Source organism: Condylura cristata, unplaced genomic scaffold, assembly GCF_000260355.1.
Source record: "Condylura cristata isolate star-nosed mole 26May11 unplaced genomic scaffold, ConCri1.0 scaffold00006, whole genome shotgun sequence".
Lineage (NCBI taxonomy): Eukaryota > Metazoa > Chordata > Mammalia > Eulipotyphla > Talpidae > Condylura > Condylura cristata.
This window is the reverse complement of record NW_004567107.1, coordinates 13,159,154-13,175,523: the sequence shown is the minus strand read 5'-3', so window position 1 is coordinate 13,175,523 and position 16,370 is coordinate 13,159,154. Positions and strand designations below refer to the sequence as shown.

At 43.7% G+C, this 16,370-nt stretch overlaps 1 protein-coding gene across 1 annotated transcript in view; it reads left to right on the top strand.

Moving 5' to 3' along the window:
* Positions 1-16,370, top strand: part of PAPPA (pregnancy-associated plasma protein A, pappalysin 1) — a 223,581-nt gene that overhangs the window by 127,207 nt on the left and 80,004 nt on the right. The window contains exon 10 of the mRNA XM_012721479.1: positions 8,595-8,788. Within this exon, the coding sequence (XP_012576933.1) occupies positions 8,595-8,788 (194 nt within the window). The remainder of the gene's footprint in view (positions 1-8,594; positions 8,789-16,370) is intronic.

The window sequence follows — 16,370 nt, the reverse complement described above, 5'->3', positions numbered from 1 at the left end:
AAGAAAAAGAAAAAGCAAGAGAGATGACTCAGATGGTCTTGATCTGGCCTTTGTTAGGCAATGGTATTGTTGTCATTACTAAAATGTGGAGGAGAGGAATGTGGGGAGAAACCACTCCTGCTTTAGACATGTGGATTTTGTGATGATTTTAAATAAATACTACAAATGTCATTGTAGGTAGTTGGGACTCAGTAAATAAGTCATATATAAAGAAATACTAGAGGCATTGGCAACAGATTACATTTTTTCTTGTACTTTTTGTTTAAAAATTGAAAGTTGATTGAAGCTTGAAGTAAGAAAAAGAGCCCCAAGACCTACCCCTGATAAGTGGTAGTAGCAAGTAGAGGGTTTGGGAAGCAGAAGAAAGTGAGTCTGTGGGGGAGGAACTGAAAGCCATCCAGAGGAACTGGGGTCCAAGAGAGAGTGCTTCAAGATGAAAGGAATGGCTACTTCTTTATGCACTTCAAGAATGTCTGATATCATATGGTGTTAAAAATGTTGAGATCAGTGACTGAGAAGATTGACATTGGTGGCATGGTGAATTAAGCTAGATCAGAGACAACTGAAGAGTGAATTTTGGAGAGAAAGTGGGAACATAAATTTAGATAGGTCTCCATCAACTTGACTGTGAATCATGAAAAGAGAAATAGGAAGTAGGAGACCCAGTGTTAGGGGATCTGGATTGAAGGGAGGTTTTCATTTATTTTTAATTTTTAAAATTTAACTTGCTTAACTTGCAATTAAAATTTTTATATAGGCAATATCCTGTTTGGCTGGTTTGGAAGGAGAGAATAACAATGCAGGAAATGAGGGAACTGGTTCGTGCCAGACAAGTAATGCAAAAGAGTGACAGATGAGGTTTCACGGAGCTGAAGATGCTCGAATTAAATCTTGATGGAAGACTCAAAGGCAGAGACTAACCTTTCAGGCAAAGGAAATAAAGCTGGAAATGCTGAAGTGTAAATTCCAGGAAAGAATTCTGCACTTGAGGTTGGAAAAGAGAGTAAATGGGAAAGTCGGAACTTGACTATAGGAGGATTTGAATGCTCGGTAAGGAAGTTCACATTTTGCAGAAATCAGTTAAGGATTTCACACATGATCAGATTCACAGTTTTGGTTATTCCCTCATAGGCAGCTTTTGGGAAGACAAATATGCAGATATTATTAGGGCCAGAATGACAGAGGATGAGCCTGTCCTCTGAGAGAACTCTCTGTGATAGGCCTGAGTGTGTAGTTGGAGGGCGAATGACTGGGGATCCCATCCAGACTCACCCTTCTTCCCCCAGTGTTTTGGCTTGCTGCATAATGCCTGGTTGTCACAGTGAAAGACAGGGAGGAATTTTTGGCCTACTTCGGTATGTGGCCAATCCTTGAAGGAACCAGAAACCAACTTAAGCTCCTCAGATTCAATAGACCTAATCAGCATCTGAAGTTTGTTAGTGGATTCATGGTTCTTTAGGAGCCCTTCACCACCCTGACTTTTGTACTCTGGGCAGGCTGATCTGGTTGAGGATGTTAAGACCAAAACTTGGTTTGAATAGAATTAAATGAGGTCAGCAGTGTGGGTTTGACCTTCAGCCTTTGAAAGATAGGTGATATAAAGTCTAGATATTTCTGTGCCACAGGAAATAGATGTCAATGTAACTATGCCGTCCCCAAGCTTCTCCTCCTTAAATCTTCAGGGGTTAAGAACTCCAGTTTTCCTTATTCCAAGAAGCTTTTATTTGGACATAGAGATTGTGCATTTTTTGGGCTTTGCTTGTTGTTGTTTGGATGAATTGTTATGTGGCATGAAGCTTGTTGTGATTGGAACCATCCCTAAACAAACAGCTGAACTTGAAAAATACTATTTTCTTCTGGTGTTTAAAAAATACCCAAAGAGTAGTAATCATTGGACTAGAAGAGAAACCTTCATGCCGATCGTTATTACCTCAGCTGGAAATAGAAACAGATGCTAATTTCTCAAAAGTAGACCCATCTTCATAAACAAAAAATTGAGAGGCAGGTAAATCTACCCATCCTTGGAAGACAGCCTATTTCAGAAGAGTACACAGTCAAATCCTCTGCTTCCTTCTTCAGTTCTTCAAACTGTTACTTTGTTCATTGCCCATCTGATTGTTTTACTCTCCATGGATTTGAGACTTGACCATCTAGTAGCTTCTCAGACTAGTTATACCTAATCCCACTATGGATTAGCCACCTATGGGTATTGGAAAGTAAAATGAGAAATTTCCAAAAGCAATACTGAAGCTAAATTAAGGGTAACAAACTATTTTGTGGCCAAATTTGATGATCAAAATCTGTGTGGCAGTGTACTGAAGAAAGGCAGTATGGTGGAGTGGAAAAGGTATTGTATTATGAGTATAATTATCAGCATTCCTAATCTCGACTCTACTAGAAATTTTCTCTGAAGACTTCAGCACATCACTTCAACTTTATAAGCCTCAGCTTTCCCATCCAGATGTAATCTGGATTTTCCCATCTTTCAGTAGCAAGATGTCCATTGTCATCATAGGCCCTCTATTAATCAACTGTTAAGTGCTAACTGCCTTATACCTACCTATACACTGCATGTGTGATGAGACATGAGACAAAGGTCATGCACAAGTTATTCTCTATGACTATAACGCATCACAGTCCCTGCACATAGGAGCAACTATTGTAAATATTTTTGGCTTCTATATAAGTGCATTTATTATGAAATGATCTGAGTGTCATGATAAATAGTCAATCCTTCAACCATTATTCAGATAAAGAAACCAAGGTTTAGAAATGCTGATTTGAGGTCAAATCATCACACATGACATAACTGCTAAAAAATCAGGTCATAGAACTTTCTGCCTCTGAGTATGAACATCACAGGAACAACACACTTTTCCTGCTCAGAAAAATCTGGAAAGCCCCCCATGAATTTAATAAAATTTAAATTCATTAACATGGTTAATGCCTTCCTCAGTCTAATGTCACATCAGTATTTTTTGATTTGTCAGTTCTAGGATCCAATGCTTTCCCTTACCTCTAATACAGACCTGACTGATACTTTGCCATGGCTCATGTTATCCCCTTCACATGCTCTATTCTTTTCATCCTCCAAGACACTGCCCCAGATTCTCTTTTCAAGGAAGCCTCCCGCTATTTGCCCAAACAGTATTGATTTTCCCTGCAGGGGAAAACAAGATTTGATCAACCAGTCTCTTTCAAGTATTAGTATAGATACAGAGTAGATTCTCAGTAAATATTGGTAAATGAGTTTTGTCTTCTCCAGGGCTCATGGGGGCTAGCAGATATCTTATCTTGCTTGACACATAGCACTCCTTCCCTCCTAAAACCTCTGGAAAGCTTTGGTGACTCTTGTTTCCCAGGTTAAATGATTGGGCATGAATTATAAGCTTAGTCTGGACATCATGGATGTGTTTGAGAAAAAAACACTTGGTGGTTATTTCAGAATGACTGCAGTCTCAAAGCTTAAAGAAAAAGTATGCTTAATTTTAGTAGATCTTATGCCAAAATATGCCATTCCATGGGAAGATAACTATTTTGATGAAATCTGCTTTGTAGTATTCTAAAGATATGATTGGTAACCACATTACAAAAAAAAAAAAAGGTTAAACCCCTTTTTTTTTTTTTTTCCTCCTAATCCAGATGTAATCTGGATATAATTGAGATTAAATGTAAAGCAGTTGCTAGCTTTCATTTGTCATTCCTCATGTATTCCTCAGCCACTTATTAGGCTCCTACTTCAGTCTAATTTCTATAAGTCAGAAAGACTCAACAACATTGTACACAGGACCAGACTCATAGACTAAAAAGGTTGTGATGGAGAAATCTGGAAATTAGGAAAATACAGCGGAAGAACAGTTAACCCAGCTAGGACTGGAGTCAGGAAAAAGAATGAAGTGGAGAAAAGACTTGCTAGAAGAGACACTTCTAGTGTTATCTTGAAGAAGCTATGGGAGTGAGCAATGTAAAGAATAAGAACTGCATTCGAGTAGACAAACTACCCCATGAGAGATGGCAGACAGAAATGGAATGGTGGACTTGGAAAACTGCAAAGGGAGGCCACTTTGTGGGCGGTTTTGTAGGTTAAGCAGAAGAAAAGCTCTTCTTTAAGCAGTGAGACTCTGTCATAGCATTGCATGCAATGTAGGGGCACACTCATATGTATTGGGAATTAGATACTTATAGCCCCAGTTCCTTAGATTATCCTACTTCCCAAAACATACATATTATCTGCAATTTGGCTTGAAGGACACATTGACTTAAGTGATTTTTCCATTGGCCAATGATTTCTCCCTATCTGGTCTGCAGGGCCCTCTGACAGGTGAAAGTCAGCTCAGGGAAGTGATCTCTGGGATTTCCTACAGAGCTGATGTGAGCAACTTGAGTCCCTCCTTCCTTTTCTGGCTATGACCTCTTTCAGTCATTCCCGTCAAAGACTCCAATAATATCACAAATTGCCAATGTTTCTAATCAAGCCAAGTTAATATTGCCCAATTGGGTTGAAATAGTTCTGCAATAAATGTATTATTTCATATTAATATATTCTTTTCTTTAGATTTTTGCTTTCTCCCTTGCTTGTTTGTTTCACTCCATTCCCTAGAATGCAGATGGCTCATGCACCCTCTTCAATCATTTCCATTCTTGGATAAATGAAAGTACGATCTCTTCTTAACACCTTTCTGGCAACCCTGACCTTACCCCATGATCATAATTATTAAGAATGAACACTTTGCCTTTAAGACCTAATCACTTTCTCATCTCCTAGGCTACTGTTATGATTTCTCAGCTCTTTATTAAGCCATTTTTTAAAAAAGATTCATTGATTTATGCATACAGAACTGGGGTACAAGCCAGAGGTGCATAGGGATGAGAGGCTTCACCAGAGCAGGACAGGAAGCAGGACAAAGTACACTGCTGAGGGGTACAGCAAGTGAGTCAGGAGAGGTCTGCCATGCCATATTGATCACCTCTGGGGCTGAGTTCAAACTTGCACTGAAGTGGCTACGGCTAGCTTGCAGTGCTGCATCCTAACCCATTGCGCCACCAGGGTGGGCCTATTAAGCCATTCTAAGAGGCAATGTTGTTTCCACCCAATAGGTGGGGAAACTGAAGCAAAGAGAGGTGCAGGAGATGCCCAAGATGACACTGTAGTCAGGGTCAGATCATGAGCTTGATCCAAGATTTCTGACTTCAAGGACAAGAGCTTTTAACAATAATTCCCAATCTTTGCTAATAATTTAAGGTAACCTCATCTCATCCCACTAATACTTGGCATCTGAGCTTACAGATAGGGGTAGCCATTCTTGCCTCCACTCCCCTTCCTTTGGACAGGCCACAGGAATGCAGAGGCATGGCATTTCATCTGGATGCTCCAGACAGATGGAAATTGAAAATTAAGTCAATGAGCAACAGCGTCAGCTGTGTCTGTCCACTTAGCGTGAGGCCATCTGCCTCCGGCTCTTGGAACTGAGCTCATTTCTTCCAAAAGGGAGAATGAAATGAAAGCTCAGCCGGGGAAGATGGACTTGGCAGTGCCTCCCCACACACATCGAGCCTCTTTGCTGGATAGAGCAGATTTCTAAATGTGTCACTGTGTAGAAAAGAGTCAATCCAAAGTGAGGAGTTCCCTTGTGTCTGGGAAGACAGGGCGAGGGAGGCAGAGGAAGCAGACTCATTAGTGCGACCTCATGGTGAGCCAGTCAACACTGGAGCCCCAGCACATTTCCCTTCATTCTCAGACCCTGTCTAGAGAAGCTTTTCAAAACATGCAAAGTCTAACTATATTTGCACAAGATACAGTTTACATACTCTACATCAAGGTGCTGAATTTTAGTTATTCATGCAACAAATGTTTGTTGCACACTAATAGGTTTTCACCTCCCAATGGGATGTATTATTATCAGTGCCACCTAGCTAATACATAGAGGGCAGCTGGCAGGGTGATCATTTGACCTCAGTATTGACTTCAAGCTCTTTTCATTGCAACCTGCTCAGACCCTAGCACCAAGCATTCAAGAATCACTAAATAAACTGATGTCATGAAAACAAGAAGGCCAATTTTGTGTTATTGTTTTGTCATTGCTGTCTTTGTTTGTCCTGGCCCTATACTTGTATTCCATCCCTTGCCTGCTGTCTTCAGTGTTTGGGCCATGGAAATAGAGAGGGAACAAGAATTCCCCAGCTGAAAACTGGCAGATGCAGCAGAAAGGCCTCCAGGACTCTAGTAGCAAGAGAAACTGAATAGCAAATTCCAAGGATGTTATTCAAAAAGAGAAATGGGTCATCTTCTCCCTGTCTCCTCCTGTGTCCTCTCTTTTGGTGTCTGTTCCTCCTATACCTCTAGTTCCTTTCTTTTTCTTTAACTATCGCTGCCTATATATCTTATTATTTCCCTGTCCTCCTACCTATGACTACCTCTACTGCTCCTCCATTTCCATAGTTCACCTGGCCCTGGGTATACAAATATGTCGACATCTTAAATATAATCAGGAAGAAACTAGCTATCATGAGAACTCAGTGCTAGCCCTGATTCCTGCCACTCTGAGGTGTCTTTGCTGAATTAAGTTAGCTTAGAGAGTGGTCTTAGCCTCCTTGTCTTTGTGTTGAAGGAGAAAGGTACTACCAGGAGTCAGTAACCCCATTATCTTACTTTCAAGAGGATGGACTTTCCTTATTCTGTAGACACAGTGTGTAGGGCAAGATCACTCTTCTAGGTATAAAATGGCCAGGCTCCCTCTCCTTCCACTGATTCCCTCTGTGATCTGGAAGCAGACATCTAAACCCCACAGCTCTTAAATTTCCATTAGATAAAGTAGGTGAAGGAGCTGGCTTTATAGGCATCTTCTGAAATCACAGAACTGTCACTTGATACATATTCTCTGTCTTCTTTTTGAATGAGGAACATGAAGTTTGGAGAGGAGAGGTTCTTTACTTTCTGTACAACATACCTAAGTTAAGGACTTGAACTTAACTTAACCTGATGCCCAGACCTGTGCTCTTTGCAATTGCCTTATTTTGAGTTTCTAGGGATAAGCATATGGATTTATGATTAGTCACTCTTGGGTTGACTCTGTTTTATCATATGCATGTTAGCCATCTTCACCTAGAGGTTGGGGTCACTGGAAGTGCTGAGTCTGTATCCTTTCTATGTTTAGGCAAACTACTAGTTTAGGCAGACTGGGCTCTTCGGCTGGCTGAATTATCGACAATAATTGAAATATAATGAATTGATTTATTCTGTTTCTTTTCAATAGTATTTCGCTATATAAGCTTTGTGCAGAAATAAACCAGGGATTCTGGAGCTTAATAGGGGCCCAACTTTTTGCTGCCCCCTAAATTCAGTGACTCCTTTTTCAGAAAGTCAGCAGCACTGAAGGAACCCAAGTCTTCTTTCTACTTGACCGAGCCTCAGCCTGTTTGCGAGAATGCTGCTTGAATGTGTTTCAAATGAGAACTGATTTCACCAGCTGAATCAGTTCAGCCACTTAGGAATAAATCGACTCCTCAACGAAGAGCATTTTTTCTCTTGACCACTCCTTTGGAATGTACAAAGCATGTTTATGTCCATTTCCTAGTACAGTTCTATGGCTTCCCTGAGAGACTGTCCTGACTGAGGTGGTTGTTTCTGTAATGCAGATAGGAAGCCAGAGGCTGAAAAGCAAAGCCGGTTGTGGAAGTTACTTAGCTAATGTAAAGGACAGAAGTCAGATCCTAGTCTTCGGCCCTAAAATCCGCACCCCCTGAAAAGTCCCCTTCTGTTATTTTGAAATGAAGAGGAAAAGAATACTCTAGATCAAGCAGTAGCCTCAGGTTGACTTCATGTTCTGATTTGTCTGAGTGATTCAGATTCTCCCAAGGCATGTAAATATTGCTGGGATAATTTTTATTTTAAATTTGTCAGTGGTTTACACACCTAAATTACTTTGAGGGTACATTTTCACACCTCCTCATATGCTCATGCCTCACTCACCCTCCACCAAACCTCCCGTGCCAGTGTCCTCGCCTCTCTCTCCCTCGTCCCCTCTGGTTACTAGTACCCATTCACTAAGCGTAAGATGTGTGTGTGCGTGTGCATCCTGGGCAATGTGTGTGTGCGTGTGCGCACGTGTGTGTTAGAAAACCAGATAACACAAGATTTACCATCTTAACAAATCTTTAAATGTACATGCAGTATTATTCACTAGAGATCCACTGTTGTACAGCAGATCTCTAGACTATGCAACAGAAATGAAATATTTGACCCATTGACAGCATCTCTCAAGTCTCAATCATTCCCCCACCCTCCAGCCTCTGACAACCACCATTTTTCTTTCTCCTTCTGAGTTTGACTGCGTTATATTCATCTCATCAGTAGTGTCATACATTACTTGTCCTTCTGTGACTTTATGTGCTTCAGGATAATGTCCCCCAGATCCATCCCTATTGTAGATGGCAGCACTACAGGTTCCTTTTGAAAGCTGAATCGTCTGTGACTGTGGATGATGAGCTGATGGTCATGATGGTTCTGCTGGTCCGTTCCCACAGCTGCTGATGGTGGATGGGGCTAAAAGACAAATGTCTACCTGTTCTCTCCTTTCTGTGTCCGTCTCTGACAGATGAACCCAGCCGGTGCTATTTCCATGATGGCGATGGGGTGTGTGAAGAGTTTGAGCAAAAGACAAGCATTAAGGACTGTGGTGTCTACACGCCCCAAGGCTTCCTGGATCAGTGGGCATCCAATGCTACAGTGTCTCATCAGGACCAGCAGTGTCCTGGCTGGGTCGTCATTGGTCAGCCAGCTGCATCCCAGGTAAGCCCCTCCGTGTAGCACATTTTCTGTAGCCTTGCTGTGCCCTCTGGCCTGCCTTCTTCCAAGGTCTGGATATAGACATTGATCCCACTCTGGCTGAACAGAGTCCTAGCGCCTCGTGAGTACCATCTGTTCATTAGACATGAAGTGGTAAAGCACAGTCAGGGATAATGCAGGCCCCTGCCTTTCCCACCTGTTATTGCTCAGACTTGGAGAAGGAACTCCATTTTTGTGAATACCACTGGAATTCAGTGGGGCAGGAACAACTTCTTTGGGGGAGTTCCACTTTTGAGGGGGGTGTTACTACCAAGTCTTTTGCTCCCTGAGCATGCTCTTGTGAGTTCAAGACTCAGCCATACATTTGCTATGTGGCCTTAGATTCGTCTAACTACTTCTCTGGGCCTCATTTTTCCTATCTTTAAATTAGTCAGTAGTTGAGCTTGATGATCTCCAAGGACCTTCCCAACTCTAAAAAGCTATGACTCATCCCCTAGTCCCCTAATGCACTATTTATGCTCCAGGGTTCTCCCCCAAGGGACTGTCAGCTTAGTTGAGGGAACAGGATCAGTGGGGCCACCAGAGCTTGTGTGGTTCTAGAGATGGCTCCGCTGTCCCCAGGGCCCCTTTTCCAATTATCCTGCCTGGCAAGCACCTGCCTTCTTTGAGACGGCCTTTTCCCAGAGACGCAACCCAGTGTGTCCAGCCACTGGGCCCAGTGGCCAGGCCTAGGCCAGTCTGCCTCCCGGCCTCACAGATGAGCTGTCACTCTATTTCTCTCTCGTATTGCCTCCCTGACACAGGGTCAGGGGTAGGCTTAGTGTCTTGATGAAAGAGATGAGACCTTCTGGGGCCCAGCAAAAATCTCTGGATGAGAAGATGGGGCCATCTCTTCATCAGTTGGAGTTCATCATTTGTGACCATACCTTTTTGCTTATGTTTCCCTGCATTAGGTGCTTGATTCATTTGCATGTTTTATCTGACTGCCCTGGGGAGGATGGAAAGACATGGACATGGTATTTTCTGAGGTTTCTTATGTAGAGTGCCTATCAGAGTGAGTTCTAGGGTTCGCCCTGCCGTGTGCCCTGTCTGTGCTCACTGAAGTCCTCATTGCTTATGCTCTGCACCCTAACAGTGTTGTCTGTGTGCCTGGTCCCCCCAGTAGACTGCTGGCTCTTTGAAAGCAGTTTTGAGATTGATTTATTCATTTCTGTCCCCTCGTCTTCAAGCACATGGTCTAGACAAGATTAAGAGCTCAGGAAATGTGCATTTAATTTACTGTACGTATACACGTGTTCACACACACAATGAACCACACTGAGAAAAATGCTCAAAATCACCCCTCTGACTGATGTAGCATAGGAGTGTCAGAACTGGGCATCAATAGAGCCAGGAATTCCAAATTCACCACTAGCATCCTGTTCCTAGAACTAGAAATGTAAAAAAAAAAAAAAAAAAAAAATCACTTAAACAAGGGAGTCATTAACACACTCAGAATCTCACATGAGCAAGAGTTGGGGTAGCAGCTGTGCTGAAAAATCACCCAAAGGTTATTGCTACTAATGTGAGAAAAGGAGAGAGAGAATTTTCCAGTCTTAGCATTTGAAAAGAGACTTCATGGGGCAATTATCCCAATCTTGTAAGGAGGGGGTTGTCAGGAATTATGGGTGATTATTTCTTCCTAAACAAAAATCCAATTAAAAAAAATCATTATAAATAGTAGCTCTTCGATCTACAAAGAGGAGATGAGGAAACAAAATCATCCTATTGAATTATTCATTGTAACCAATTTTATTTTAATGAAATCGACTAGGTTCCATTACTCTGGGCTTGGACATAATCTTTGTTACATGGAGACTTCAGCTGTAACTAAATTTGCCATAATGAGATCAGCTCACTGGAGAATATAGGGTCAGGGGAGGGGATGTGTGTGCAGTCTGTGTGCAAGGGCCAGCCAGGGCAGCCGGGAGGGGCACAGAACGAAAATCTCTGGATTCCCCATCTGCAGGCACATGCATGCCTGGAAGTCATCTCCACACAGCCCCTTCACGCACATAGGCACACTCACATACATGTTTATGCCATGAACACACACCGAGTCTGCATAATTCTGAGTAGAGACTCTTACTGGAATGAAAGCATAGTTCCTTTCTGACAGCAGAAAAGCGAGGAGGAAGTGTAGCTGTGGCCTTCATTACCTTGTGGGGTGATTAGAAGGAGCTGGTAGTTAATTTTCACCCTGTCAGGACCTCCAGTGAAGAGGTTGAAGGTTTGAGAGGAGTTGGGAGGTTGTTAGATGTACCACATCCCCCCCTTTTTCCTCCAATTGTTCTCTCTTCCTCCTCCACTCCGCCTGTCTCTTGCCTGCTCTCCCTCTTTCTCTCTCTGTCAATCAAAGTCACACGCACACCACATGCTTTACAGGAGCAGGCTGTGTGGACACATAGTCCAGCAAGTCCCAACACTGACAGAGGCCCGTGGGGGAAGGAACTACAGGTTCCGACAACCCACTGGCTACTCTGCTTGCTCTACTGCTCACCCATGCCCAGAGCTAGTCCCCTTGCTATTCCCCAAGGTGAGAATTATTACCGAGACCAAGCGGTGGAGTCCCACAGCCCATGAGTGGAGAATTCAGGGCCAGAGGAACTCGTGGAAGAAGACAGTAGACACTCAGGGAATCTGCACTCGCACCCAGCTACTTGGGGAGGTGGGACTCTGGGGAATCAAGCAGTGTGGGGGTGCAGTGAACACCCATGAGCCACTGACTCTCTGCTAGTGATAGCCCACCTGTGAGCTCAGGCTCCTTGCGCTGGTGATCCTGCCACGGTTCCCTGGGCTGCACTGGGACATCCACTCACATGATGGGGGGAAGTTGTGAAATGACCACAGTGGTCCTCGTCTCTTCTGCAAACCGGTTTTGATCTTTCCTGGTTGGTGCTGTGAAAATGACCAACACAGGTGTTTGCCCAGCCACTGAGCTTGTCTGACCACAATTCTTAGGCAAGGGGTTTCCATCCAGAGGCACAGCCCTGGCTGTACAGGTTGGCAGGTTCTCAGATACCCCCTGCAAAGCAGCAGCACTGTTGTATGCATGAGTCTAGAAAATGGATTTGAACTTCAGTTCTGAATGTGTGTAAGTCTTCTAATTGTTTCCAGTTTTTCTGGTCCATTTTCCTGAAACAAGATTCCCAAATTTGGTTAGGGCTAAGCTACTCCACCCTGAACATCCAGCCATATATTCACATGTTATCAGGAGTATCAAAACTTCCTGGTTGTACAAATTGGACTGAACATCCTCTAATAAGAGACATTCTTAGGATATTTTGGCTATGTACCTACTTGGCCCAGCTGGAATGCAAGAAGTCCCTGAGACAGAACAAAAATGGAAATGAACCCAAAAGAATCAAGTTATCTCTCTTCTGGGAATCTCAGAAATGATTTGGTTGAAGTGCTTGCAACGATCTCGTCTTGTTCTTATTTTGTCTCCCCTGTTTCACATTTCTCTAGTGCTTTACACCAAAGGCTGCCAAAATGAGGAGTAGATATTCCCACCCCCAGGGTTTCTACCAAAGCCCATTTCCTCCCATCCAAACAGGCACCTCCCTCTGTCTGCAGTGGCTGAGGGAAGAAGGGTAAGTGCTGCCTGGAATGCGTGGTGCTCTCCCAGGAATTACAGATCTTCAGTCAACCAGCCAATTTATGTGGTTAGTCCTCTGAGGGTAAGACTTAGATGAAGCACTTCCAGGGCAGTCGTTTCAGGGCCAAAGTAAAGAAAACCTTTCTAAGAATGAGAACCATCCATGGTGGGATGAAGGACCTTGTGAAGGAAGATGTTCCCCGTCATGGACCAACCTCCGCTCATAGTGGTAGAGACATCCAGGTTCAGCCCATAGCTCAACCATGATGCCCAAATTTAGGACTAGACCTGGACATCTCTTCATCTTTGGAAGTTGGCTCTCTGATTTCATCTGGTCATGTATTATCTAGCAATAGGAATACATTCTAAGAAATGGTGTGGTTCGGCGATTTCATCATTGTGCAAATGCGCTAGGGTATCCTTAACCAAACTCAATGGTATGGCCTACTACACACCTAGGCTATGTAGAAGGGCCACCATCATCACCCATCTGGACTCCTTGTTGACCCAAATATTGACATGGGGCACATTAACTGTATTTCATCAACCCATCAAAGGGTGCTCCAATTCTCTTTGAGTTGTGTTGTCTGTTCATTGTTATATCCATCGTATTTTGTGACTCTATTCTACAGACCATAATTTGTATTGTGTTACAGTATGTTACAGCTGCGACAGTGAGACAAACAGTGATATATTAAATATCCATCTGTTTCTTCATTTGGAGTATATTTGAATCCTACACTGAGGAACATGAGTAGGAAAAAGATGGGGTATTGTAGGGTGATGTAGAAATGGTGCAGGTAGAGGGTTGCCCACTTAGCTTCTTGTCTCACTTGGGGACTATTAGCACATTTCCTCAGTTTCCTCCACTCCAAAGTGGGAACGATAGCATCTGCTTGGTAGAATTGAAGGGAATGTAAGCAGAGAAAATACTTGTCACTCTTCTGGTTTTTCTAAGTTAAGACAACAGTGGGGGCCCTCCCTGGTGGCGCAGTGGGTTAGAATGCAGCACTGCAAGTTAGCTGTGCGTTCAATCCTTGGCCTCAGAGGTGACCACATGGCGTGGCAGACTCTTCCTGTCTCACCCGCTGCTGCCCCCAGTACTTTGTCGATCTGCCTGTTCTGTTACTCACTTTGTCTCTGGTGAATCCTCCCACCACCCCTGTACCTCTGGCCTGTATTCCAGTTCTGTATGCATAAGTAAATTAAAAAAAAAATCTTAAAAAAAAAAAAAAAGACAACAGTGCTTAGTGCAGATGTTAATTCCCTCCATTAAGCTCCTAGGGCTGATCACAGTGACGCATAGGACAGAAGTTCTGTCCACTGTTGGTTGAGTTAATACAATTTGCATTAGCGCATTTCCTGCTTCCTCGGGACTGACTGTCCCAGGCATTTTGAGAGACACCTAGGAAGTGCAGGTTCTTTTGCTGACCTTTGTTCACCATTTCATCAAGGATTGTGTCTAACCTGAAAAAGTAGCCAAAGGTCCAAGAGTAGGAACTTCGAGGGATTCAAATATATTTCAATTGAAGAAACAGATGGATACCTAATGTATCACCGTTTGTCTCACTGTCACAGCTGTAACATACTGTAACACCATACAAAGTATGGTCTGTCTAACAGAGTCACAAAATACTATGGACATAACAATGAACAGATAAACTCTAGACAGTCAAACTCACATCTTTGAGTGACTGGCTTTAGGGCTGAGCTTTCTAGCTAGCAGAACCAAGGTGAAGTTCCTTTCAGGTCCCTGATGAAGGATCTCACACCTGCCTCAGTGACTGACCTGGAGAACAAGCTGAACCAAGCTGACATCCTTTGCACCTTTTCAGGTGTAGTGTGCATTCAAGGAGCAGCAAGAAAGCAATATTTGCCTCCCAAATATTGCCTCCTTGTTTTTGTCTTGCTACTTAGATCTCCACCTAGGGGTACTCATTCTTGTGATTAAACATTTCCCGTAACAGAGAGCCATCTAAAATGTGTATATGGAAATATGAGTGAGACAAAGGATGTGTTTTAAAGTCACCATCCTCCGCTTAAAAGCAGATTTCTTAGATTTTGGAGTCAATGCCTATTTCTGGGTGATGGGACAAAAAAGAAGAAAAAGCACAAGCTGGACCATTAGAGATGGAAAGGGACACTTTGTGATTCTCAGTTCAGTCCCAAGCTACGTACAACATGCAGGAAATTCTGAAGTGTATGTAACAGAGAAATGCATTCCTTGGGGTCACAAAATCCAAGCCAGGAAGCAGAGACCATTCCCCTGAGGCATCTTCATCCCTGTGTCCAAATGGGTATCCCAGATACCCATTGGGTTCCCTGGTCACAGGGCAGAAAATGTTTCTGGACTCATTTACAATGAGATGTTGGCAGTGCATGTGAAGGGGACCTGAGAAGGAGGGTGGGAGGGAGCGTCTGTGAAAGTGAATGCTGCACTGTGACTACAGGAATAGCTGAGGCTAGAGGAAGTATGTGGATGGAAGAGCATGTCAGGGGGACCGGAAAACAGAGACAGGGAGGGAGGGCAGGGAGAAGAGAGGTAGCCAAAAAAAGGCCAGTAAGAAGTCAAGAGAGATGTGCGAGGAAGGAACCTCAAGTGGTGGTGTGTTTTCCAGAAGTTATAAGTGGGACGGAGGGTTGGCAAGATCAGACATCATTTGGGGCAGAGGTGTGATATTACTGAGCACTTCCTGTATGTCGGAACCAGGACCAGGGCCACGAAACACGTTGTGGACCTGGCAAGCGTCACTTCTCAAAGTGAAGAAACTGCATCTCATGGAGACTGCAGGTAGCCCCACTTGATGAGCTGGACCTCACCTGTGGCACTCTTCCCCTACTCCCTTTTCCTATGCCAGCCTATAGGAATTACAGGGAAGCAGCCTCCCTTGAACGCTTCACACAGACAAGCAGTTCTCCCAAGCCTCTTAGACAGCAGTGTTTGCAAAAGGCAGGGAGCAGCCTTGGACTGGACACCCAGGTCATGCCAGAGGTTGTGTCTTCTCTGCATGCACCTCAGCCCTCCCCATCAGCCCTTCTCACAGACAGAATGGGACAGCATCTGCCCAGGAGGAGAGGCAGAAGGAACGTGCTGAATGTCAGAGGAGATTCCAAGCACTTTCCCCAAATGCCCAAGGGATCTGCTTTTTCCTGGTGGTTTCTGAATAATTTTTCAAAAGCACATGTGAGAGTCATATGATGAGACAGAACAGACAGTCCCAGAGTCTGTTACAGCCCGTCCCATTGGTGGGAGCACCCAGATTCCTCCAGGGGGTAACATCCAGCACCTGCATCAGAGGAAGCCCCTTGAGCTGCCCACTAAAACTACCTAGACCTCACCATGAGGAAACCTTGGACTGGGGGAGGGGGCATTGAATCCACTGGAATTTTTAAGGGCCTTTATAAGGGGTTCACCAGATGCTTCTCCTGACCCCCTCTTCTTCCCTCCCTCCTTTCCTCCCTGCTTCACTCGTTCGCTCTTAATATTTAGTCGAAAATACAAGACACTGTCAATGATTTTAAATTTTTTTGAGCGATGAAGATTTTAGAAGAAAAAAAATTACGAGAGTTGAGATCCCATCAAGTTAGTTTCCAGATCGAGATCCACCACTTGCCCCTGTGACCTCCCTCTATGCAACTCTGTCCTCTTTGCCCTGATCGATTTCTTAATTCTAGCACTGGAGTGAAATATCTATATGGCAGGACTCCCTGAGGCCAAGATCCAGAATGTCCGGCTGATCCAGAAGTGTGGTTTTCCTTCCTTCTGGTAGTAAATGGCACATATTTTAAAGAAACCCTTATCTGGTTTACATATTTATAAGCAACTGGGGGATCCCATTAGGAATAACTGGGATTTTTTTTTAAGGTTTATTTATTTGTGCATACAGAACTGGGGTACAGGCCAGAGGCTCAGGGGCGGTGAGAGGCTTCACCAGAGACAGAGTGGGG